Source organism: Trachypithecus francoisi, unplaced genomic scaffold (assembly GCF_009764315.1).
Source record: "Trachypithecus francoisi isolate TF-2019V2 unplaced genomic scaffold, Tfra_2.0 Lachesis_group16, whole genome shotgun sequence".
Lineage (NCBI taxonomy): Eukaryota > Metazoa > Chordata > Mammalia > Primates > Cercopithecidae > Trachypithecus > Trachypithecus francoisi.
The window spans coordinates 93,838,964-93,866,816 of NW_022681461.1; the positions used below are offsets into that span (position 1 = coordinate 93,838,964).

Sequence of the window (27,853 nt, forward strand, 5' to 3'; positions counted from 1 at the left end):
TCCTGACTTCCGCTCAGAGTTCTGAGCACCACCAGGTATTCCAGAGAGATGAGGTTCCAAAACCTGAAAACACCAATAAGATCAAAATGTTGAAGGACTACCCAATGATTACATAGAACTAAGTGATAAAAAGTCTAAGAAGATAAACAATTTCTAATGCAAATACCTTGTAGAGCTGTGTGTGAAGATGTTAGGTGTAACTCCAAATAATTAGTTGTAGTTGGGAAGCTTCTAACCAAAGCAGTATAAAGCCAGGGAAAACAATCTTGATTTTGAGTTTGGGAAATGTCCCTAAATTGCGGCTCAGGTGGCCTGGGGACTCAAGAATGAGAAAAAAATGATGCTAGTACCTCTAAAGTAACAAAGGCGGTCTCAGAGATAAGTATATAAGGAATCCTCTGCCCCCAAAAGACTGGGTTACATGAGAAGTAGGCCTATTTTAAAAGAAAAAAATGTTCATAATATTTTAAGCTGAGATAAGGCAAATGACATCATTTGTGTGTAAATGCAAGAGAAGTAAAGGATAAAAATCCTGAATTCCCGTGGGTGGTGGCAATACGTTATCCAGAGAGGCAGCATAAAAATGCAATGAGGAAAATCTTGTTTGGGACTTTGTATTTGAGGAAAGGGGAAGCCTGTTTTCTCAAATAGGGAGGGGGTGTAAGCATTTGATTCAACATTCAACCATCAAAACCAAGAATCACCAGTATTGTAGCTACTACTTCCTCTAATCTAGGGTTACTACTAGTCCTGAAAATCCATGCACCAGAATCATTATTATCAAAGGATAACTGGGGATTTTTTTGGGTGCAATTTTTTCAACAAATCATCCAAAACATCTTTAAAAACCTTTTATACACATTGTCTAATTATAATATCAAAATAATGTGCTACAGTTACTTCTGAAGACATAGCACCCTCAAACATGCTCTTGAGTAATATAGAATACATAAAACATAGTTTTTTTTTTTTTTTGAGATGGAGTTTCACTCTTGTTGCCCAGGCTGGAGTGCAGTGGCACAATCTTGGCTCACCACAACCTCTGCCTCCCAGGTTCAAGCAATTCTCCTGCCTCAGCCTCCCGAGTAATTGGGATTACAGGCATGCACCACCATGCCCGGCTAATTTTGTATTTTTAGTAGAGACAGGGTTTCTCCATGTTGGTCAGGCTGGTCTCAAACTCCTGACCTCAGGTGATCTGCCCACCTTGGCCTCCCAAAGTGCTGGGATTACAGGCATGAGTCACCGCGCCCAGCCTAAAACTCAGAATTTTTAATACTAATTTAAAATTGAGTCTATTGAGATAATTCATGTATACATAATTTGCTATGTAGGACACTTTTCCTCTCAAAAAAAGAGTGTATTCTCAATTATAAAGTATCTCAAAAACAGCTCAAAGCAATTATTTGTTATTTTCCTGTATTTAACACTCAAGATAAATAATGTACTACTTGAATTGGTTATGATACAGGCATCTAGCAATTATGTCTCCCTGTAGCAAAATGAAATAAACATGAGGAACTAAGAAATGTGCTTCTCTTCTAATAGATAGCAAATGACTGCTTCACATTAGACCCAAAAAATTCCTTGAAAATAATAGCTGCACCCCAAGCCAGTCAGGTAATATTCACCATTCTAGTAGGTTTACATGCATTATTCACTTAAATTTTATCAACAACCTACGGAGGTAGGTATTATTCTTGTATAGATAAGAGATTCAGAAGGCTGGGTGTAGTGTGAGCAACTGTAATCCCAACACTTTGGGAGGCTGAGGCAGGGGGATGACTTGAGCCCATGAGTTTGAGACTAGCCTGGGCAACATGGTAAGACCCCATCTTTACACAAAAAAATTTAAACATTAGTCCAGGTGATCTGGGGCACACCTATAATCTGAGCATTTTGGGATGCCAAGTGGATTGCTTGAGCCCAGCAGTTTGAGACCAGCTTGGGAAACCAAGCAAAATCCCATCTCTCTACAAAAAAAAATACAAAATATTGACCAGGCACCATGATGCACGCTTGTGGTCCCGGCTACCTGAGAGACTAAGGTGGAAGGATCGCTCAAGCCCGGGAGGTTGAGGCTGCGGTAAGCCGTGATGGCGCTGCTGCATGCCAGCCTGGGCGACAGAGCAAGATCCTGTCTTAAAAAAAAAACAAAAAAGAAATATAAGAAAAAAAAAATTCAGAGGGATGATGGTTGTCAGGGTGAGGTGTAACACATTTATTTGAATTTAAAAAGAAAGTAACATTTTTTCTGTCTTAAAAATTATATTGGTAAGATGTGCTGAAATCTTTAATATATCTATTTTCTCAACTCTTTATCAACAGTCATTTGATACATCTTGAAAAGCTTCTTTTACAAGTCAGGAAGCTTCCAATTCTTCACTTTTGATAAACCTGGAGATTCTTATCAAGTTACTAGTTTTTGTATCAGTAAAAATGTTTAACAAATGATTGGATAAACCAATAAAGGGGGAAGAATAGATCAATCCATGCAGAAGAATTCAAAATAATTTATATAGATACCTTGGCTTCACGGAGGTATAGCCACCCTCTCCTTAGTTGTGGGCTATGCATATGACTTCCTTCCAAGGAGTACAGAATGAAAAGTTCAGGAAAGAGCAACTTTATAGTGGAGAAAAGCTAAAAACATTATCTCAGGCAGCTGATGAAAGGTATCCCATCAGGAGGGATAAGCCACACTGATAGTAAGTACTTCAGATATGACATAATGAAAATGGCACATTACTTCTCTGGTCTTTCTTCCCCAAACCTATAACCCTAGACTAATCATGAGAAAACACATAAGAAAAATCTCAACTGGGGAACATTGTACAAAATACCTGACAGTACCCCCCCAAATTGTCATCAAAAACGAGAAAATTTACAGTCAAGAGCTGCTTAATAGCTAGGTATGGTGGCATATACCTATAGTCACAGCTACTTGGAAGGCTGAGGTGAAAGGCTCACTTGAGTCCAGCAGGTACAGGCTGTAGTGACCTGTGATCGCACCACTGCACACCAGTCTGGGTGACAGGGCAAGACACTATCTTAAATATGAGAGACGGAGAAAGAGAAAGAGAGAAAGAGAGAAAGAGAGAAAGAGAGAGAGAGAGAGAGAGAGAGAGACAGAGAGACAGAGAGAGAGAGGAGTTGCCTATGGAGACATGACTATTAAATATAATGTGATGAGCAAGGCACAGTGGCTCATGCCTATAATCCCAGCACTTTGGGAGGTCAAGTAGGGAGGACTGCTTGAGGCCAGGAGTTTGAGACCAACTGGGCAACTTAGTAAGACCCCATCTCTAAAAAAATTTAAATACATATACGTATACACATACATATATACATATATATTTATACATATGAAAGATTTTGGAGCAAAACAACGACAGGTAAAAACTAAGGAAATGAGAAAGGTATGAACTTCAGTTAGTAAAAATGAATTAACATTATTTATTAACTGCAACCAATGAATGATACTAATGTTAGACAGTAATAAAGAACCAAAGTAGAACTAGGATAAGGTAAGAGTAGGGATTCAGGCTTGAATATCTATTCCTAAGTGAACATAGGGAAATGAGAATCATATATATTATTGTTTAGTAAATACAGCTCTTCAAAATGATGCATACATATTTCTTAAAGCTCTAGCTGAAGACAAAACAACTGAATATAAGAAAGATGATATTTTACATGTTAAAAGACAATACGTAATTTTATTTTACTAGGGGCAAACACAATAAGGAGATTAAGAATAACTCCAAAACCAGATTCTTCCTTATGTAACACCTTACCTCACATTCTGAGTAGGATTCCACCTTTCAGAAGGCAGTTCTCCACTCTGTGGGTCATCTACAGGCGGATGAAGAATCGAAATGCATACATCTCCATTCTATGAGACACAAACATTACATTCAGTAAATACTCAAAAAGTGATGTACAAAAAGGGACATTGGTTCTACAGTTTCTTTTATTCCTAGAAACTCTTTTTCCATCAAAGGAGAAAACAATTCTGCTTTTTATGTTCAACATCAAAGACAAATAATAATTAAGCATTTTTTAAATCTAATAATTATTTTGACCAATCTCCGAGGTATATTTTCTAGTGAGAAGACTTACTATTCCTATAGTACAATCCTGATAAAAAATTGACTGGGACTGGGTGCGGTGTCTCATGCCTGTAATCCTAGCACTTCGGGAGGCCAAGGCGGGTGGATCACCTGAAGTCAGTAGTGTGAGACCAGCATGGCGAAACCCGTCTCTACTAAAAATACAAAAATTGGCTGGGTGTGGTGGCTCACACCTGTAATCCCAGCACTTTGGGAGGCCAAGGTGGGCGGATTACGAGGTCAGGACTTTGAGACCAGCCTGACCAACATGGTGAAACCCCGTCTCTACTAAAAATACAAAAATTAGCCAGGTGTGGTTATGCACCCCTGTAATCCCAGCTACTCATGAGGCTGGGGCAGGAGAATCGCTTGAACCTGTGAGGTTGCAGTGAGCCAAGATCGCACCAATGCACTCCATCCTGGGCAATGGAGGGAGAGACTCCGCCTCAAAAAACCAAAAAACAAAAATTAGCCGGGTGTGGTGGTGGCATGCGCCTGTAATCCCAGCTACTCGGGAGGCTGAGGCAGGAGAAACGCTTGAACCCGGGAGGCGGAGCTTGCAGTGAGCCGAGATACTGCTCCAGCCTGGGCAACACAATGAGACTCCATCTTTAAAAAAAAAAAAAGACAAACATAATAAATCAAGATTCAATTGTCTTAGAAGCAGCCAAATAGATATCCCTTTGTTTTCAGATATATCTGTGCACCTAGAGTACATAAAAAGGAAGAAAAAAAATCTAACCTTGCTTAATATCTACTCAGATAGATGCTATATCAATAACCATGGCTTATATAAACCAAAAATACGCCTCACAGCAAATGTTAACATCCTCAAGATACGGTTAGAATGACTTCCCACTATGGCTATTATATTTTGCTTCATAAATTTATACAACTTAATCCACAAGTACATTTAGGTTAATTCATACACATAGGGATTGCCTACCATATGCAATACAGAACACAATTCAATAGAAAAGACAAAGTTGGGTAAAATACAGTGACTTATCTCTTGGGACTTAGCCTAACATGGAAGGTAAGATTTATTTATTTATTTAATTTCTTTCTGTCTTTAGAGACGGGAGTCTCACTATGTTACCTAGGCTGTAATGCAGTGATTATGCATAAGCACAATCACGGTGCACTGCAGCCACTAACTCCTGGCCTCAAGTGATCCTCTCACCTCAGTAGTCCCATAGCTGGGACTCTAGGGTGTGTTACTACACATGACTTAAGATTTACATTTGTAAAAAACTGGAGGTATAACTACATAAAGTACAAAAATCTTACATATACAACCCAACTTTAGACACACAGAAACTATATGAATATATATGTAACCATTATCAATATAAAACATTTTAAAAATAAAATTAATACAAAATATTATATTCTAAAACATTGCCTTATGGTTAGATACCATAAGGCATGTAAAAAGTTACTACAGAAAAAAGGAGAGGCCAGGCACAGTGGCTCACACCTGCAATCCCAGCACTTTGGGAGGCCGAGGTGGGCAGATCACAAGGTCAGGAGTTCGAGACCAGCCTGGCCAATATGATGAAAAAACCCTGTCTCTACTAAAAATACAAAAATTAGCCGGGCGTGGTGGCACCTGTAATCCCAGCTACTCAGGAGGCTGAGGCAGGAGAAGAATCCCTTGAACCCGGGAGGCAGAAGTTGCAGGGAGCCGAGATTGCGCCACTACACCCCAGCCTGGGCGGCAGAGCGAGACTCTGTCTCAAAAAAAAAACAAAAATAAAAAGAAGAGAGCCGGGCATGGTGGCTCACACCTGTAATCTCAGCACTTTGGGAAGCCAAGGCGGGTGGACCACCTGAGATCAGGAGTTCAAGACCAGCCTGACCAACATGGAGAAACCCCATCTCTACAAAAAAATACAAAATTAGCCAGGCGTGGCGATGCATGCCTGTAATCCCAGCTACTCGGGAGGCTGAGGCACGAGAATCACTTGAACCTGGGAGGCGGAGGTTACGGTGAGCCGAGATTGCACCATCGCACTCCAGTTTGGGCAACAAGAGCAAAATTCCATCTCAAAAAATAAAAAAGAGAAACTTGGTATATTTGGGCAGTGAATGCATGGGAGGTGGGGTGGAAGATAAAAGGATTTGTCATTGAGGAAGCTTTGAGATGAGCTTTCCTTTAACAATAACAATTTAAACAACCTATGGGAAATGTAGAAATGAGTTTTTCTGGCCGGGTGTGGTGGCTCACACCTGTAATCCCAGCACTTTGGGAGTCCAAGGTGGGCAAATCACCTGAGGTCAGGAGTTCGAGACCAGCCTGACCAATATGAAACTCCGTCTCTACTAAAAATACAAAAACTAGTCGGGCGTGGTGGCATGCACTTGTAATCAGGAGGCTGAGACAGGAGAATCACTTGAACCTGGGAGGCGGAGGTTGCAGTGAGCTGAGATTGCGCCATTGCACTCCAGCCTGGGCAACAAAAGCGAAACTCCGTCTTAAAAAAAAAAAAAAAAAGAGTTTTTCTGGAAAAATAAGCCAACACTATAAATAGTAGAATACAATTTGCTTGGGTACTTGTATTTGTTTTCTATTGCTACTATAATAAAATACCACAAACTTGGTGTAAACATCACAAACTTATAATTTTACATTTCTGTAGGTCAAAGTCTATCATGTCTCTCACAGGACTAAAATCAATGTGTTGACAGCACTGCATTCCCTTCTAGAGGCTCTAAGAGAAGTCCCTTTCCTTGCTCTTTCTAGCTACTAAACGCCAATCTTTTCCCTTGGACTTCCCTCTTCTATTTTCAAAGCAATGTCAATGTCTCATTTTTCCGGGCCCTTCTTCCAAAGTCACATCTCCTCTAACTAATTTTATGCCTCCCTCTTCCACTATTAAGGACTCTTGTGATTACATTGGGCTCCCCTGGATAATCCAGAATAATCTCCCTATTTTAACGTCAGCTGATTAACAACTTTAACTTCTCTTTGACATAGAACCTAAAATTCACAGGTTCTAGGGATTAGCATGTGAACATTTTGGGGGAACCATTATTCTACCTACCTCAGCCTTGTTTTGATGAAGAATAGAGCATAAAAATTAGGCCACAGGGTCAGGCGCAGTGGCTTACGCCTGTAATCCCAGCACTTTGGGAGGCCGAGGTGGGCAGATCATGAGGTCAGGAGATTGAGACCACCCTAGCTAACACGGTGAAACCCCGTCTCTACTAAAAATAAAAAAATTAGCTGGGCGTGGTGGCGGGCACCTGTAGTCCCAGCTACTCAGGAGGCTGAGGCAGGAGAATGGCGTGAACACGGAAGGCGGAGCTTGCAGTGAGCTGAGATGGCGCCACTGCACTCCAGCCTGGGCGACAGAGCGAGACTCCGTCTCAAAAAAAAAAAAAAAAAAAAATTAGGCCACAGAAGTATGTTACTTGGTTCAGAGCATAATACATATTTAAAAAACAAACAAAAATACACAACCTTCTTAGTAGTGGAATGAACTGAACACATTTGCATTTCAAAATGACATATTATTAGAAAATAGGCATCCAAATTGACACAGACAATTGATTTGACAAAATCTAACACTCTTTCATGATAAAAACAATCAGAAAGCTATGACTAGATGGGAATTATCTTAACATGATAAAGGGCATTTATTAAAAACCCACAGCTGCCAGGCGCTGTGGCTCACGCCTGTAATCCCAGGACTTTGGAAGACCGAGGCAGGCAGATCACCAGGTCAGGAGATCAAGACCATCCTGGCTAACACGGTGAAACTCCATCTCTACTAAACAAAGGAAAAAATTAGCCGGGCATGGCACGGCGCCAGTAGTCCCAGCTACTTAGGAGGCTGAGGCAGGAGAATCACTTGAACCCAGGAGGCGGAGACTGCAGTGAGCCGAGATCGTACCACTGCACTCCAGCCTTAAAAAAGTTGACTCCATCTTTAAAAAAAAAAAAAAAAACCAAAGCTAACATCATACTCACTGGTGACAATGGTGAAAGACTAAAAGCTTTACTCCTAAAATCAGGAGCTTGACAAGAATGCCTGCTTTCACCACTGCTATTTAACGTTGTACTAGAAATTTCTAACCAGAGTACTTAGACAAGGAAAAGAAAAAAAGGAAACTGAGTTGAAGGAGAGAAAAGCATCTCTATACACAGATGACATGATCCTATATAAGAAAGCTACAAAAGCTAATAAATTCAGGAAAGTTGTAGGATACATAATCAAAACTCAGTCACTTTTATTTTTATAAACTAGCAAAAATAACCTAATAGGATATTATGAAAACAATTCCATTGATAACTGTTATTTAAAATAATAAATCTGGCCAGGCGGGGTGGCTCACACCTATAATCCCAGCACTTTAGGAGGCCGGGGCTGGCAGATCACTTGAGGACAGGAGTTCGAGACCATCCTGGCCAACACAGTGAAACCCCGTCTCTCAAAAACACAAAAAATTTGCCAGACATGGTGGCTCATGCCTGTAATCCCAGCTGCTCAGCAGGCTGATGCAGGAGAATCATTTGAACCCAGTAGGCAGAGGTTACAGTGAGCTAAGTACGAGTCACTGCACTCCAGTCTGGGCAACAGAGTGAGACTCCATCTCAAAAAAAAAAAAAAAGAGAGAGAGAGAATAAATCTAGTCATGGAAGGGAAAAGACTTGTACACTGAAAACTACAGGCCGGGCATGGTGGCTCAGGCCGGACGTGGTGGCTCACGCCTGTAATCCCAGCACTTTGGGAGGCCAAGGTGGGTGGGTCATGAGGTCAAGAGATCAAGACCATCCTGGCTAACACGATGAAACCCCATCTCTACTAAAAATACAAAAAATTAGCCGGGCGTGGTGGCAGGTGCCTGTAGTCCCAGCTACTCGGGAGGCTGAGGCAGGAAAATGGCGCGAACCCGGGAAGCGGAGCTTGCAGTGAGCCAAGATCGCCCCACTGCACTCCAGCCTGGGCAACAGAGCGAGACTCGGTCTCAAAAAAAAAGAAAGAAAGAAAGAAAGAAAGAAAACTACAAAACAGTGCTCAAATAAATTTTAAAAGACCTGAAAAACCATAGAGTTGTGATATTAACATGGTTCTATTCCCCAATTTGATTTACAGATTCATTCAATACAATCCTTATCAAATCCTACTTCCCGTTTTACAGTTATTGACAAGGTAATCCTAAAATTCACACAGCAATTTAAGGGACCCAAAGAGCCAAAACAATTTGGAAAAAGAAAAGGTTGGAGGATTCACACTTCCTAATTTTAAAAATTACTACAGAGACAACCATGTTGTTCAGTACTGGCATAATGACAGACATATAAGCCAATGGAACATAATTTAGAAGTGAGAGTCCAGAAATAATCCAATACATTGATGGCCAATTGATTTTGACAAGGATGCCAAGTCCATTCAATGGGGAAAAAAACAGACTCTTCAATAAATGGTGGTGGGACAACTGGATTTCTACAAACAAAAAAATGCAACTGAACTCCTACCTTATGTCATATACAAAAATTAACTGAAAACAGATCAAAGACTTGGAAATAACTGCACTTCATTAAAATGGAAAACTTTTATGCATCTAAAGGACATTATCAAGAAAGTGAAAAGGCAACCTATAGAATGGGAGAAAACATTTACATATCATATCTGATAAGGCTTTAATATATATAATATATAAGGAATTCCTAAAACTCAGTAACAAAAAGATATCCATTTCAATAATAGGGAAGGCCAGGTGCAGTGGCTCATGCCTGTAATTCCACCACTGTGGGAGGCTGAGCAGGGAGGACTCCTTGAGGCCAGGAGTTCAAGACCAGCCTGGGTGACATAAAGAGACAAGATCTCACTCTGTCTCTCAGCCTGGAGTGCAGTGGTGCAATCTCAGCTCACTGCAGCCTCTACCTTCCAGGCTCAAGTGATCCTTCCACTTCAGCCTCCCAAGTGGCTGGGACCACAGATGAGAGCCACCAAAAGTGGATAATTTTTAATTTTTTTTTTTTTTTTTTTTTTTTGGAGATGGAGTCTCGCTCTGTCGCCCAGGCTGGAGTGCAGTGGCCAGATCTCAGCTCACTGCAAGCTCCGCCTCCCGGGTTTACGCCATTCTCCTGCCTCAGCCTCCAGAGTAGCTGGGACTACAGGCGCCCGCCACCACACCCAGCTAGTTTTTTGTATTTTTTTAGTAGAGACGAGGTTTCACCGTGTTAGCCAGGATGGTCTCGATCTTCTGACCTCGTGATCCGCCCATCTCAGCTTCCCAAACTGCTGGGATTACAGGCTTGAGCCACCGCGCCCGGCCTAAATTTTTTTATAGAGATGGAGTTGCGCTGTTACTCAGGCTTGTCTTGACTCCTGAGCTCAAGCAATCCTTCCACCTTGGCCACACAAACTGCTGAGATTACAGGTGTGAGCCACCACACCTGGCCCCCCAAAATTTTACTAATTAGTCAGGTGTGGTGGCACACACTTGTAGTCCCAGCTACTTGGGAGGCTGACATGGGAGGACTGCTTGAGCCCAGGAGTTTGAGGCTGCAGTGAGCCGTGATTGGGCCACTCCAGCCTGGAACAGAGCAAGACCCCATTCCCCAAAAATAAACGAAAAATTAAAAATGAGCTAGGACAGACATTTCTCCAAAGAAGATATACAAATGGCCAATCAGCACATGAAAAGATGCTCAACATAAGCCATGTGGGTAATGCAAAGCAAAACCACAATAAGCTACCACTTCACACCAACTTAGGATAGCTATATTTTATCCTACTTTTCTTAATATAGAGATGGGGATCTTGCTATGTTGCTCAGGCTGGCCTCAAACTCCTAGCCTCAAGCAATCCTCCTGCCTTGACCTTTAAAGTGCTGAAATTACAGATGTGAGCCACTGCACCTAGCCTTTTTTTAAAAAAAGGAAAATAACAAGTGTTGGTAAGGATGTAAAGAAACTGGAACACACACTGCTGGGGGGGAATGTAAACAGTTCAGCTGCTATGGGAAAAAAGTTTGACAGTCCATTTAAAAGATGGCTGGGCACAGTGGATCACACGCCTGTAATCCCAGCACTAATAGGAAAATGGGTTAAAAAAAGAAGAAAGAAAAAGTCAGCTGGGTGCAGTGGTTCACACCTGTAATCCCAGCAGTTTGGGAGGCCAAGGCACGTGAATCACTTGATGCCAGGAGTTCTAGATCAGCCTGACAAAATCCCATCTCTACTAAAAATGCAAAAAATAGCTGGGTGTGGTGGTGCACATCTGTAATCCCTGCTACTTGGGTGGTAGGGGCATGAGAATAGCTTGGACCCAGGAGGCAGAGGTTGCAGTGAACTGAGATCCTGACACTGCACCCCAGCCTGGGCAACAGAGCGAGACTCTTGTCTCAAAAAATTAATATATAAATACATAAATAAAAGTTAAACACAGAATTCTCATTTAACCCCACAATTGCACTCCTAGGTATGTAACCCAAAAAGAACTGAAAACAGGTACTCAAGAAGTACATGCACATGCGTGTTCAGAGCAGCACTATTCACATATACAAAAGGGAGAAACAATCCAAATGTGTCCATCAAAAGATGAATGTAGAAACAAATTGTGGTATATCTATATAATGCAATATTCTTCAGCCATGAAGAGGAATTAAGTACTGACATATACTACAAGGTGGATGAATCTCCAAAATATTGTGCTGAGTGAAACATACTATATGACTCTATTTATACTAAATATCCAGAATATGTAAATCTATAGAGACAGAAAGCAGATTAGTGGTTGCCAGAGATTAAGGGAATATGGGAACAGAGAGAAATTACTTAATATGTAGTGTATTTTAAGTTGGAGTGATGGAAATGCTTTGCCACTACAGAGGTATTAAATAGTAGTTGTACAACATTATGAACGTACTAAATGCTATTGAATTGTTTGATTATTTATTTATGAATAAATGAACAATACAGTCTTGCTCTGTGACCCAGGCTGGTACAGTATATGATTATAGCTCACTGCAACTTCAAACTCTTGGGCTCCAGGGATCTCCCTGACAATTGTTTACTTTAAATGGTTAATGTTATGTATGTGAATTTCATCTCAATACATTCTTTTTTTGGGAGGGGAAGTTATTGGACTCTAGAATGGGGATTTTAAAAGATAAAATGAAGAACTATCTAGCCTACACCCCATCCAAATCCAATTAAATAACAATTTCCAGGATTCTTTTTAATAACTTCTCCACATGATTCTGATATATGGCCAAATTTGGGCATGTCAATACTTAGGAAACCTTTTCCCTATACCTTAAAATGTGGCCGGGCGCGGTGGCTCAAGCCTGTAATCCCAGCACTTTGGGAGGCCGAGACGGGCGGATCACGCGGTCAGGAGATTGAGACTATCCTGGCTAACACGGTGAAACCCCGTCTCTACTAAAAATACAAAAACTAGCCAGGCGAGGTGGCGGGCGCCTGTAATCCCAGCTACTCGGGAGGCTGAGGCAGGAGAATGGCGTAAACCCGGGAGCGGAGCTTGCAGTGAGCTGAGATCTGGCCACTGCACTCCAGTCCGGGCGACAGAGCGAGACTCCGCCTCAAAAAAAAAAAAAAATGTTAAGAGAAAATGCGTAAGATCTGTAAATCCAAGAATTACATAAATATGCATAAAATTCTGCTTGTGACAAGTTATTTACACACCAGAGCTCAGCTCTGAAAAGTACAAATTTAGTGGCCTAAATACTAACATGTTCTAAATGATGGCTAATGTACCATATAGATAAGCCTATAATGTATATTCCCATAGAGCAACTTATCTTTTCAAAAAAAGCTCCATCCTGTGTTCTACAACACACTAGTAACTATTAATAAAATAATCATCAACTTTTCTCTGAACTTTCCCCTCAATTTTGTAATGAACCCAAAACTGCTCTAAAAATTAATGTCTATTATTAAAAATGTTTAAGTACTAAGGAACAGTGAAATTCTATGTGTTGCCGTATCTGTGAAGTCTGTAGTAAAGAAAGTGTTATATGAACTCTCATTGTAATACAGTTTGTGAAAAATATGGTGCTCATTAGTTGTCTACTTTTTAACAATATGACCAGAATGTAACCAGTAACATATATATTAAGGCTCACTAAACAGTGCAAAGCAGAAAGGAAACAGATTGTGTAGTACAATCACTGATGACAAATTCCTATCAAATTTCCTTAGTTTTCCCTTGATACTAATGAATTTCACCAACACGGTAATGATGAAAATATAAATATATATACACACACACATACATATACACAGTTCACTGCAGCCTCAACCTTCTAGGCTCAAGTGACGCTCTCACCTCAGCCTTCCAAGTAGCTGGGACTACAGGCATGTGCCACTATGCTTGGCGAACCTGCCTCAGCCTCCCCAAGTGCTGGGATTATAGGCATAAGAAACTGTGCCCAGCCAAAAACAACAACAAAAGTTTTGCAGCTTTAACTCAAAGGAGAAGACAACTTTAAAATAAATTCACTCATGTAACACAGCAGTTATTTACAACTTTTGGGGGCTACAGTAATTTATCTATACATATATTTAACAAACTGTGAGCAAAGCACTTGTCTTTTTTTTTTTTTTTTTTTTTTTGAGACAGAGTCTCACTCTGTTGCCCAGGCTGGAGTGCAGTGGTGCGATCTTGGCTCACTGCAACCTCCGCCTCCTGGGTTCAAGCGATTCTCATGCCTCAGCCTCTCGAGCAACTGGGATTACAGGTATGCACCACCATGCCCAGCTAATTTTTTCTATTTTCAGTAGAGGTGGGGTTTCACTGTGTTGGCCAGGCTAGTCCTAAAGTCCTGGCCTCAGATGATCTGCCTATCTTGGCCTCCCAAAGTGCTAGGATTACAGGCGTGAGCCACCACACCTGACCATGCCTGTCTTTTTAAAAACATGACATAAGAGCCGGGTGCAGTGGCTCATCCCTGTAATCCCAGCACTTTGGGAGGCAGAGGCAGGTGGATCACGAAATCAGGAGTTCGAGACCAGTCTGGCCAAGATGGTAAAACCCCGTCTCTACTAAAAATACAAAAATTAGCCAGGCTCGGTGTCGGGCACCTGTAATCTTAGCTACTCAGAAGGCTGAGGCAGGAGAATCGCCTGAACCCGGGAGGCGGGGGTTGCAGTAAGCCGAGATCACGCCATTGCACTCTAGCCTGGGTGACAGAGAAAGACTCCATCTCAAAACAACAACAATAAAAACATGACATAAAAAACTATTTTCAGCCAGATGGGGTCTCTAGATCTCTATTACCACAAATACCAACACTGGCCCTCAAAAATTTCAATTCTGATACCATTTCCATACTGCTGTGAAGGTTAATAATCACGTGAGAAGAGTTTCTTGTGATTCCTTTGACAACATCAAATTTACTTCCTAAATATGATTTATCACTTCTTCCCCTACCCCCACCCTCCCCACAAGACGGCGTCTTGCTCTGTTGTTCAGGCTGGAGTGCAGTGGCACGATCTCAGCTCACTGCAACCTCCGCCTACTGGGTTCAAGCAATTCTCTTGCCTCAGCCTCCTGAGTAGCTGGGATTACAGGCACCTGTCACCACGCCTGGTTAATTTTTGTATTTTTAGTAGAGACAGAGTTCTACCATGTTGGCCAGGCTGGTTTCAAACTCCTGACCTTGTGATCTGCCTGCCTCGGCCTCACAAAGTGCTGGGATTAATCACAGGCATATGAGCCATTGAGCCTGGCCTTAGCTCGATCTCAGCTCACTGCAACCTCCGCCTCCTGGGTTCAAGCGGATTCTCCTGCCTCATCCTGCTGAGTAGCTGGGATTACAGGCGCATGACCACACCTGGCTGATGTTTGTATTTTTAGTAGAGATGGGGTTTCACCATGTTGACCAGGCTATATAATTTTATCAATCCCAACACTTTGGGAGGCTGAGGCAGGTGGATCACCTGAGGTCAGGAATTCGAGACCAGCCTGGCCAATGCGGTGAAACGCCCCCCCCCCCCCCCCCCGACTAAAAATATAAAATTAGCCAGGTGTGGTGGCACAAGCCTGTAATCCCAGTTACTTGGAAGGCTCAGGCAGGAGAATCGTTTGAACCTGGGAGGTGGAGGTTGCAGTGAGCCAAGATCATGCCATTGCACTACTCTGTCTCAAAAAAAAACCCAAAATACAAAAAACAAAAAAAAACCATTCTGTAATCTTTTTCGTTGCAATATGGTTTTGCAGTGGTCTCATTTTTTCACAGCAGCATCCCAAGCATTGAAATTGCTTTAGATTTTTGCCATCTTAGTCATGCATCAGTTCTTTTTTTTTGGCCCTGTGGATGTTGGAAGTACCTTTGCTCCAGAAACTGAGCTAACATCACCTTTAAATTGCTTTTATTTTATTTATTTATTTATTTGTTATTTTGAGAGAGAATCTCTGTCACCCAGGCTGGAGTGCAGTGGTGCGATTTCGGCTAACTGAAACCTCCACCTCTTGGGTTCAAGCGATTCTCCTGTCTTAGCTTCCTGGGTAGCTGGAACTGGAGGTGTGCACCACCGCACCCGGCTAATTTTTGTATTTTTAGTAGAGATAGTGTTTCACCATATTGGCCAGACTGGCCTCGAACTTCTGACCCCAAGTGATCCACCTGCCTTGGCCTCCCAAAGTGCTGGGATTACAGGGTGAGCCACTATTCCCGGCCACCTTTAAATTGCTTTTAGGCAAGAAATGGAGAACCCACTCTAAGGTCTTGAATTTGGAGTTCAATTCCATATAAATGAGCAAACTGGGGCAGCTGTGTCATTTTCCACAGTCTGTTTTTTATATAAGACATCTTAATTTTTCTTTTTCAGACAGAAAAGACTGGTACAAAATGATATATAGTTTTCTTTTTAGAAATAAGCTTTCTAAATATTGTTTAATATTTGACACAATATAAATAAACAGTGAATACACTGTTCTGTGTAACAATATTATCTTCCTTTTGTAGGAAAGAGTCTGTAGAAATAATTCATTGTTTCCTAAGTTCAAACTGAGTTCAGTATGCACGGAAGTATTTTGATATCTGTCTTAGTACATTTGGGTTGCTACAGCAAAATAACTTAGACTGGGTAATATACTAACAACAGAAATTTATTGCTCACAATTCTGGAGGCTGCGAAGTCCAAGACGAAGCCACCAGCACATTTGGTCTGTTGAGGGCTTTTCACAGATGGCAGCTGTTTTGTTGCATCCTTATGGGAGAAGAGGCAAGGCAGTTCTCTCGCCTCTTTCATAAGGATGCTAATACCATTCATGGGTGACACCAAAATCCAGACCATAACAATGTTCCCGTCTAATAATTAAAGGTTTTTGCCTTTACAATTATGTAGTGTATATATAGATATTAGATGGCAAGAGAGAAGTGAGAAGGACCAAGCTTTTGTCTTGCAATTGAGAGCTAACTACTTTTGTTTTTGTTTTTTTGAGATGGAGTCTCGCTCTGTCACCCAGGCTGGAGTGTGGTGGCGTGATCTCGGCTCACTGCAACCTCCACCTCCCTTCAAGCAATTTTTCTGCCCAAGCCTCCTGAGTAGCTGGCACTACAGGCGCGCACCACCACGCCCGGCTAAGTTTTGTATTCTTAGTAAAGATGGGGTTTCACCATACTGGCCTGGCTGGTCTGGAACTCCTGATCGTGATCCTCCTACCTCAGCCTCCCAAAGTGCTGGGGTTACAGGCGTAAGCCACCGCACCCAGCAGAGAGTTAATTACTCTTAAAGCCATATACATAGTGTTGCCATCTCAGTTATCTAATTCCCAAACATCTCTCAAAAAAGAAACAAACAAAAAAAATAGGATAAAGGAGTCTTTGACAGGAACAAAGTGTAGGTAAGTAATTACACTCCCCTTTCCACTTTTTTTTTCAGTACATAGGCTATTTAGTTCTTTCGAGATTTACTATTAGATCATGAAATACAATTTTCCCCCATATTCATAATGAATTTTTCTACAATAAAATGCATGCATATCCCATAAATGTGTAGGTATTTTTCAAACACAAATGTTTTGTTTTTAAAGAAGTGACAGGCCGAGAGCGGTGGCTCACGCCTGTAATCTCAGCACTTTGGGAGGTTGAGGTGAGGAGTTCGAGACTGGCAGATACAGAGAATCACAACTTATCAGAGCAGAAACCCAGGAGGAGAAAATTCCATCAGTCCCGGCGTACAAAAACCTGAACTATATAATTGACAAAATGCTAGAGGCCCAGTATAGACAAACCTCAGAGTAAAAAACTCCAGTCCCTTTAGTTAGTGGGTACCCCTGTATTTTTTTGAGTTTTACCTCCTAGAGTTCTACCAGGTTTTCACAGTGACTATAGGTCAAACAATCCCTTGTGTTCTGGCAGCAGGAGGGGAAAGGAAACCACTTTGAAATAAGTCAGGGCTGGGTGCGGTGGCTCACACCTGTAATCCCAGAACTTTGGGAGGTCGAGGCAGGCAGACCACTTGAGGTCAGGAGTTTGAGATCAGCCTAGCCAACACATCAAAACCCCATCTCTACTAAAACCACAAAAATTAGCCAGCCTCCCAGCTACTCAGGAGGTTGAGGCATGAGAATTGCTTGAACCCAGGAGGCAGAGGTTGCAGTGGGCCAAGACTCTGCTCTACCGCACTACAGACTGGGAGACAGAGCAAGACTCTGTCTCAAAAAAAAAAAAAAAAAAGGTCAGAATGTTCTGTTCTTTTTAACAAGGTCTGTCCTCAGGAGAAATTACTTAACTACAAACCTGCCCAAGTTTTATCACAGCCTATATGACCTGGAAGAAGTGTAAAGCCCAACCCCAGCCACGTCAAGCCATCTAGAAATGGACAGAGCTGGCAGGCAGAAAATAAGTAAAGACATAGCTGAACTCAGCAACACCATTCGTCAAGTGTATATAATGAGCATTATAGACTACTACACCCGTAACTGCAGATTACACGTTGTTCTTGAGCTCACATGAAACTTGCATGAAGATATACTACATCTTGACAAATTTTTAAAAATAGAAACCATACAATGTCTGCTTTCAGATCACAGTGGAATTTAACTGGAAGTCCCCAACAGAAAGATACCTGCAAACTCCCCAAAACATTTGGAGATTTAAAAACACACTTATAGAATAGTAGGCCGGGCACAGTGGCTCACGCCTTAATCCCAGAACTTTGGGAGGCCAAGGTGGGTGGATCACGAGGTCAGGAGTTCAAGACCAGCTTGGCCAACATGGTGAAACCCCATCTCTACTAAAAATACAAAAATGAGCTGGGCATGGTGGCATGTGCCTGTAATCCCAGCTACTCGGGAGGCTGAAGCAGGAGAATTGCTTGAACCGGGAGGCAGGAGGCAGAGGTAGCAGTGAGCAAGACTGTGCCACTGCACTCCAGCCTGAGCTACAGAGCGAGACTGTCTCAAAAACAAATAAACAAACAAACAAAACACACACACTTCTAGAATAGTAAAGAGTAGCCTCAAAAGAAAAAAACTAGTGGACCCTAATATATCATCCTGAGAAACAGAATGCATTATTCTAGTATCCTTATGGATTAGCCCAAAGCTAAGTACGTTTCATCAACAAAAGCTAGAAATGCTTTCCCCAGGCATGTGCACTTGTCTAGTAGAAGAACCTCACATTGAATTTATTCCAAAAGAGGCTCTCAAATGTTCAGCAGCAACTCCTAAAATGAGGCCAGTCCAAATGTAATGGGATAAATCCTGCTCCCCCCACCAAAAGCTGAATCTCTTATCATAGGAACAGGTGACCCTTGCTGTGAAGTTAAGAGGATAGGCATACAAATAAATGTACATGACATTATCTACTAACTTTTTTAAATGCATGTGTTAAACACATGTGTATTATAACTCTAGCAATGAGCAGCAAAAGTCTAAAGTCCAAATCCTTAACTGGAATATACACAAGGTATTTTAAAACTACACTAATGTTAAATAATTAATCCAGAAACTGTTAACTAAAGTGCAAAATCATTAATATTTCTGTATGGCTACAACAGCCAAACTATCAAAGTGTGCTGGGACAGACAGGCTATTTTATTTAAAAAAAAAAATTTTTTTTTTATTATTATACTTTAAGTTCTAGGGTACATGTGCATAATGTGCAGGTTTGTTACATATGTATACTTGTGCCATGTTGGTGTGCTGCACCCATCAACTCGCCAGCACCCATCAACTCGTCATTTACATCAGGTATAACTCCCAATGCAATCCTTCCCCCCTCCCCCTCTCCATGATAGGCCCCGGTGTGTGATGTTCCCTTCCCGAGTCCAAGTGATCTCATTGTTCAGTTCCCACCTATGAGTGAGAACATGCGGTGTTTGGTTTTCTGTTCTTGCGATAGTTTGCTGAGAATGATGGTTTCCAGCTGCATCCATGTCCCTACAAAGGACACAAACTCATCCTTTTTTGTGGCTGCATAGTATTCCATGGTGTATATGTGCCACATTTTCTTAATCCAGTCCAGACAGGCTATTTTAAAGTACTCACTAAAAAAAAAAAAAAATCTTCAGAGAAATTTATGATGGATGTCTCTTACCTCATAAATGTTGGGGTGCCACATTTTGGTCAAGAATCTGAAGGTAGGTGGTGAATAGGGGTAGTCAATAGGAAATTTAATATGCGCCTGAAAAGAAAAAAAATGAAATGCTGATAAATGAGACTATAACTTATTCATCTGCCTAATAATTCACCCTACTATACCCCACAGAAACAAAGCTCCTTTCACAGAGTAAACTCTTGAGATTAAAGTAGTTCAGACATACTTTGTTATCCCCAGTACCAGGGTCATCAGTATGTTCTTACAGCACCCCTTCAAATATTTATAAAAGGTTATCTTTTTTTTTTTTCCCAGACGGAGTCTCACTCTGTTGCCAGGCTAGAGTGCGGTGACGTGACCTCAGCTCACTGCAACCTCTGCCTCCCGGGTTCAAGCGATTCTCCTGCCTCAGCCTCCTGAGTAGCTGGGACTACAGGCGTATGCCACCACGCCCAGGTAATTTTTGCATTTTTAGTAGAGACGGGTTTCACCATGTTGGCCAGGATGGTCTCAATCTCTTGACCTCGTGATCTACCTGCCTCAGCCTCCCAAAGTGCCTGGATTACAGGCGTGAGCCACCGCGCCCAGCCCCTATAAAAGGCTATTTTAAGTCACCAAAACTCACACACTCACTCACATACACATATATAAATACAATTTTAACTTAGCTCACGAGTGAAAAACAATACTCTGTACAAATATATTTTATAACAAAATAATCTAATTTTAGGGTACACAATATGGAACAATGGTGTTTTTCTTTTTACTCACATAATTTAACTGTCATTCTATCACCCAGAAATAATAAATGCTGACACTGCTGATTTCCCTTACAAAACTTATTTTTAAAAACTTCAACATACTGTATTTTCTATTCTGCTTTTTTCACGTATATCACATTGTAAACTTTTTTTTACATCATGAAATATTCTCTCTACATGGGTGACTGATAGTATCTGCATTATACTCCATCAAACGTATACCTAGATGAACCATTTTATAAAACTATTTCCTTATTTTGGGCATTTGGGTTGTTTCTCACACCTTTGCTGTTATAAATCCTGCTGCAGTGAATGTCCTTTGCAGTATCCCCATATTTTAAGTATGAAGAAATCCAGAAAACCTGACAAGTTCTCTCTTCCATAAAAGCAATGGGAAAATTGCCAAAAATTGTAAGCACCAACATTTTCAGAATTCCAGAAAATAACCAGAGGCTTGCAACAATTCAAGGAGTAGATATTTAAAGAAAATGGTTGACATTCAGTAAGAACATCAAGCTACGTGGTTTTAACTTACCCTAATCCAATCTCCTATAGTCTAGCTGTGCAGCAGCCTTAAAACACATTCAAAGTAAAAACCAAGGAAGCTGACAGGCCCTGGAGAGGATAGAATGGCCTGGCATTTCGCCAAAGCCTTACTCCCAGAGAATTGTCATTAGCTGACCTTTCTAGTGGTTCCCTAGAAAACTCCACTTGCAAGGCTGTCTACATGTGATCGGATTTGGAGCTTGGCCAATGTGAAAATGTTTTCCCTGGTAGCTTTGTTGAAAACAATGGCAGGCAACTATTTAACCTTAAAGGTACCTAAGGCAGTGGAAAATACAAAACAGACTACCCAAAAAAACTTAAAGGAAAAGCTGGGCTGGGCTAAGAGTTGTCCATATGGTTCTGAAAAGCTCTGACAAATTATTGTGAGTCTATAAGACCATGACAATGTTTAGGGCTATGCACATGCCCAGTGCTATGTGCATGCTCAGGAAAGCCCTAAGAAGGCCCTAACTTTATACCTCTGGCTTACCCTGAGAATGTAGGCAACCAGAAAGTAAAGAGTTTGCAACTGCCTGTCTGAATTAAGTTGAAGGCATGCAATGACACATACGCAGAGCCTCTCCACAAATTCCAGGTGACTACCTGGTTCTAGAAAATCAAGGAAATCTCTGTTTAATCATTACCTGACCACTAAGCTGAGTGGAGAATTCACTGGCCACACATAACAAATAATACCACATTATATAATTAGGTAAGATAAGTCACTAAGCAAGTCAACGTAATTACAATAGCAGCAGCAATGGTAACAACAAAAACCCTGGGGAAGAGGAGAACTGGATTTCTGCAGGTGTCACTGTATATTATTTAAATTTCTAGTTTTCAGTAAAATATTACAAGGTATGAAGTAAAACAAAAGTATGGTCCATACAACAGGACAAAAAAAAAAAAAAATCAATAGAAACTGGAAACCTAAGTATTAAAGTTACTAGGCAAAGACTAAATAAGCTTATCTTTAAACCTTTAAACATTTCAATGGACTAAAGAAAATCATGGCTAAATAACTTAAAGGAAAGCATGAGAATGGTATCTCACCCATAACTGAATATCAATAATGAGATAAATTATTTTTAAAAATCCACATAAAGTGGTGGCTCATGCCTGTAATCCCAACACTTTGGAAGGCTGAGGAAGGTGGATCCCTTGAGCCCAGAATTTCAGACAAGCCTAGGCAAGATGGCGAGACCCTATCTCTACAAAAAATTGAAAAATCAGTCGGGTACGGTGGTGAATCTGTGGTCCCAGCTACATAAGAGGCCGAGGTGGGAGGATCACTTGAGCCCAGGAGGTTGGGGCTGCAATGGGCTACGATCATACCACTGCACTCAGGGCTGGGCTACAGAGGAAGACCCTGTCTCAAAAAAAAAGAAAAGAAAAGAAAAGAAAAGAAAAGGGGTGGGTGTGGGAGGGGGAAGACGAGAGAGAGAGGAGAGAGAGGAGAGAGAGGAGGGAGGGAGGGAGGGAGGGAGGGAGAGAGAGAGAGAGAGAGAGAGATTTTCTTAAGTTGTTAAGTACAGAAACTGTTGATTCTTTCAGACAGGGTCTTGCTCTACCACCCAGGCTAGACAGAGTGAGCTGGGTTACGGCTCACTGCAACCTTGACCTTCTGGGCTCAAGTGATTCACCCACCTCAGCCTCCTGAGTAGATGGGACTACAAGCATGCACCACCATGCCCAGCTAATTTTTTTGTGGGGCTGGAGGTTTCATCATGTTGCCCAGGCTGGGTCTTAAACTCCTGAGCTCAAGCAATCCCCACGCCTTGGCCTCCCAAAGTGCTGGGATTTACAGGTGTGAGCCACCACACCTGGCCTGTTCATTCCTCTTCATGACTAAATTTAAAAAGTATAAAAGCTGAAATTAAAAAAAAAAAAAAAAAGGTGCTGAGCAACAGATTTGAGCAAGTAGAAGAAATAGGGAATTTGAAGATAGGTCAAAATTTTATTTATTTATTTATTTATTTTTTGAGACAGAGTCTCACTCTGTCACCAAGATGGAATGCAGTGGCGCGATCTCGGCTCACTGCAACCTCCACCTGCCAGGTTCAAGCAATCCTCCTGCCTCAGCCTCCCGGGTAGCTGGGACTACAGGGGCATGCCACCATGCCCAGCTAATTTTTTGTAGTTTTTAGTAGAGACGGGGTTCTCACCATGTTGGCCAGGCTGATGTCGATCTCTTGACCTTGTGATCTGCCTGCCTCGGCCTCCCAAAGAGCTGGGATTACAGACGTGAGCCACCACACCCGGCCTTACTGACCTTATTCTTTTAAGGGGAGTAGTGGAAATTCCAATTTATAGCTGATTCATCAGGAGTATCGGTCTGCCATAGGCATCCGAAATGGAGGCAGTCTTTCTTGTGGGACTGAGTCCTTAACCTACAGAATCTGATGTTATCTCCAGATAGCGTCAACAACGAATTGAATTGGAGGACTAAGATAAGAGAGAAACTATAAAATTCTTAAAAGAAAACATAGGTGCAAATCTTCATGACCTTGCATTCACCAAGTTTTGTAGATGTGACACCAAAAACACAATGAACAAAAGTAAAAAGAAATGGGACACAATTAAAATTATTATTATTATTTTTTGAGACAGAGTCTTGCTCTGTTGCCCAGGCTGAAGTGCAGTGGCATGATCTCGGCTTACTGTAACTTCCACCTCCTGGGTTCAAGCGATTCTCCTGCCTCAGCCTCCCGAGTAGCTGGGATTACAGGCATGTGCCACCACTTCTGGCTAATTTTTGTATTTTTAGTAGAGACGGGGTTTCGACATGTTGGCCAGGCTGGTCTCAAACTCCTGACCTCAGGTGACCCACCCGCCTCAGACTCCCAAAGTGCTAGGATTACAGGTATCAGCCACTATCCTCGGCCCAGGGTTTCTTTTTCAGATGACAAAATGTATTCTAAAATTGATTTTGGTGATGGTTACACAACTTTGTGAATATGCTAGAAACCATTAAACTATATACTTTAATAAATAGGTGAATTGTATGATACATGCATTAAAATCACAATAAAGCTGATTAGGGGGAAAAAAGGCTGGAGCCCAAACGCCCAGGTCCCTCAGAGATCTTGGTTTCTAAAATATCATTATTTGGCCGGCACGGTGGCTCACGCCTGTAATACCAGCACTTTTGCGAGCCCTAGGCGGGTGGATCACAAGGTCAGGAGTTCAAGACCAGCCTGGCCAAGATGGTGAACTCCCATCTCTAGTAAAACCAAAAGTTAGCCAGGCACAGTGGCAGGTGCCTGCAATCCCAGCTACTCAGGAGGCTGAGGCAGGTGAACTCTTGAACCCGGGCAGCAGAGGTTGCAGTGAGCCGAGACTGCGCCACTGCACTCCAGCCTGGGCGACAGACACAGAGAGACTCCATCTCAAAAAATAAATAAAATAATATAAAATATCATTATTCAATAAAAGGAACTGGGGCCCTTTGGTGAAACACCCGATTCTAAAATCTGCGGCAGGAAAAATAAAAGACAAGCCTAGAGCATCTTATAATGCCAAAAAGTAAGTGCTAAAGAAAACAAATTGGAGTATTTCAAAACAGCATAGGAGCCAACCTGCAAGAGCTCCTAATGGCCAAAACTAGGACAATCTAAGCTATTAAATACACAATGTAATACTGTTACCCAAAATATGAAATAAATATAAATGAGTACATACTGATAAGTATCACTGAATGGAAAAATATTGGTGGAGAAGGGTCAAATCTTCCTTACAGTAGTACTATAAATAATCATAATCCACATTCAGGTGGTGAAGTTGAATTCCCCTTCCCTAGAGTGTGGGCTGGATTTAATGACTCACTTTCTAACAATAGAGTACGGAAAGAAATAGTAGCTCTACCGTAGAGAAATCTGGCAGACACGTTAACCAAGTGATCAAGGTTAATATTACTAGCGGTAAATCATATTGGTATCATGACCTCCCTAATGTGATGTGGTAAGAAAGGCACTTCATTTCTGTGGTATTCTTCCCCCAAAATCTATAACCCCATTCTAGTCAGGAGAAAAATATCAGATAACCCAAATGCAGGAATGTTCTGCCAAATCTAGCCCATCCTCTTCAAAAATTGTCAAGGTCACAAAAAATAAGGAAAGGTAGAGAAACCATCAAAGACTGGAGGAAACTAAAAAGACAAGACAACTTAATACAGTGTGCTATCCTGAACTGGACTCTGAATTAAGAAGATGATATGGAGGCACAGAAGAATACAGTGCTAGTGAGTATACGGATTCTTTTTGAGATGCTGAAATATTCTGTAACTAGATGGTGGTGATGGCTGTACAACCGTCTGAATATACTAAAAACCACTGAACTGTATACTTTAAAAGGGTGAATTTTATGGTATATGAATTCTACCTTAATTAATACATTAGTGCAGAAACTGGTGAAATCTAAACTAACGGGAGATTAGTTAATAAAGCTGGAGTGGCTATCTGAATAACAGAGAAAGTATACTTTAGAACAAAGAACATTGTCACAGATAAACAGGGTAATTTCATAAGGGGATCAATTCACAAAGAAGACATAATATTAACTGTGTGTGCACCTAATAACAACAGAGCTTTAGAACACAAAATTATGTAACTAAAAACTTTTATCACCAAATGGAAAAATAGAAAAATGCACAATTACAGTTGAAGATACTATCACTTCTCTCTCAACAGTCTAAAGCAGCAGCCCCCAACCCTTTTGGCACCAGGTGCTGATTTCATTGAAGACAATTTTTCCATGGACAAGAGGGTGGAAGAGTGGGAAGGGTAGTGAGGTGGGTATTTCGGGATGAAACTGTTCCACCTCAAATCATCAGGCATTAGATAGATTCTCACAACGAACACTCAACCTAGATCCCTCACATGCCCAGTTCACAACAGGGTTCGCACTCCTTGAGAATCTAATGCCCAAGTCGATCTGACTAGAGGTAGAACTCACCTCCTGCTGTGTGGCCTGCTTCCTAACAGGCCACAGAGTGGTATCAGATCAGTATCGGTTACGGACCCCTGGTCTAAAGTACAAGCAGACAAAAACTCAGTAAGGATACAGAAGACAATAAGCCACCGAACAGCAGCAGCATACAAATTATTTTTGTGGACACACAGAACACGCACCAAGACGTACCATATTCTAGAACGTACAACATCTATCTACAAAGTTTAAAGAACTGACATAATACATAGCATATTCTTTAACCACACTGAATAAAGCCAGAAATTTTGACTTTCTAAATTCAAAGATACTTAGTAAATCCCCAAATATTTGGAAATTACGTAACTGTACATGTCACAGTATAAAGAGGAAGCCACAAAGTTACTTAGAAAATTGTTTAATTGAATATGAAAAAAATGTCAATGAAAATCTGTAACATACACCTAAAGCAATACTCAAATGGAAATTTTTAGAATTGCTTGCACTGGAAAAGAAATAGGTCTCATTTCAATAATATAAACTTCTACTTAAGAAATGAGAAAAATGGCCCGGCGCGGTGGCTCACGCTTGTAATCCCAGCACTTTAGGAGGTCAAGGTGGGCAGATCACGAGGTCAGGAGATCGAGACCATCCTGGCTAACACAGTGAAATTCCATCTCTACTAAAAATACAAAAAATTAGCCGGGCATAGTGGCAGACGCCGGTAATCCCAGCTACTCGGGAGGCTGAGGCAGGAGAATGGCGTGAACCCGGGAGGCGGAGCTTGCAGTGAGCCGAGATCGCGCCACTGCACTCCAGCCTGGGCGACAGAGCGAGACTCTGCCTCAAAAAAAAAAAAAAAAGAAAAGAAATGAGAAAAAATACTAAATTAGGCCAGGTGCAGTGGCTTACACCTATAATCCCAACACTTACAGAGGCCGAGGCGGGTGGACTGCTTGAGCACAGGAGTTGGAGAGCAGCCTGAACAACATGGTAAGACCTCATCTTCACGAAAAATACAAAAAGTTGCCAGGCGTGATGGTGCACCCCTGAGGTCCCAGCTACTTGGGAGGCTGAGGTGGAAGGATCACTTAAGTTTGGGAGGTTGAGGCTGCAGTGAATCATAATCTTGCCACTGCACTCCAGGCTGGGTGACAAGAGTGAGACCTTGTCTCAAAAAAACAAAACGAAAGAAAACAAAACAAAAGAGGAAAGAACGAAGGGGGGGGGGGGGAGGAAGGAAGGAAGGGAGGGAGGGAGGAGGGAGGGAGGGAGGGAGGGAAAGAGAGACTATGAAATTAAACTAAAAGCAAGCAGAAGAAATAAAACTGACATAAAAGCAGAAATTAAATTGAAAAAGAGGAAAACTGCAGGGTGTGTGTGTGTGGGTGATCAATAAAACCAGAAGCTGGTTCTCTTTGAAACCATCAAGAAAACTGGTAAGCCCCTAGCCAGACTGATCAACCGAAAGAAAAAAAAAAAAAACCACCACACACACACAAATTATCAACCAACACCAGGAATAAAATAGGAGACAGTACTACAGATCGTACTAGTATTAAAAGAATAAGGGAATATTATAAATAACTCTATGCTCATAAATTCAATAAATAATATTAAACAGACAAATTACTTGAAAAATACAAAGCTACTTAAGAATAAATACATAATCTGAATAGGCATATATTAAAGAAATTGAATTTGTATCTAAAACCTTCAGACAAAGCAATCTCCTGAGCCAGGTAACTTCAACAGCAAATTCTACCAAGGAAGAAATAATAACTCTAAACAAATTTTTTTAGAAAACAAAATAAGGGGGACTATATTTCCCAAATCATTTTATTATACAGACATATAATATACATATAGACAAAAGAGGATTATGAAAACTTCCATTAAAGTTAGGAATCTGGTCCTTGGAACTGTAACTTCTTATATCTCATTTCTATGGACAAATGAGATTATCCTTTTGAGAAACAAATA

At 41.3% G+C, this 27,853-nt stretch overlaps 1 protein-coding gene across 2 annotated transcripts in view; it reads right to left on the reverse strand.

The window, feature by feature from the left end:
* The window catches only part of UBE2R2 (ubiquitin conjugating enzyme E2 R2), a 121,924-nt gene that overhangs the window by 15,455 nt on the left and 78,616 nt on the right, over nt 1–27,853 (reverse strand). For both annotated transcript variants that reach the window (XM_033238301.1, XM_033238300.1), the window contains exons 2-3: nt 19,638–19,724; nt 3,798–3,895 (exon numbers count right to left, since the gene is read on the reverse strand). In XM_033238301.1, the coding sequence (XP_033094192.1) occupies nt 3,798–3,895; nt 19,638–19,724 (185 nt within the window). The remainder of the gene's footprint in view (nt 1–3,797; nt 3,896–19,637; nt 19,725–27,853) is intronic.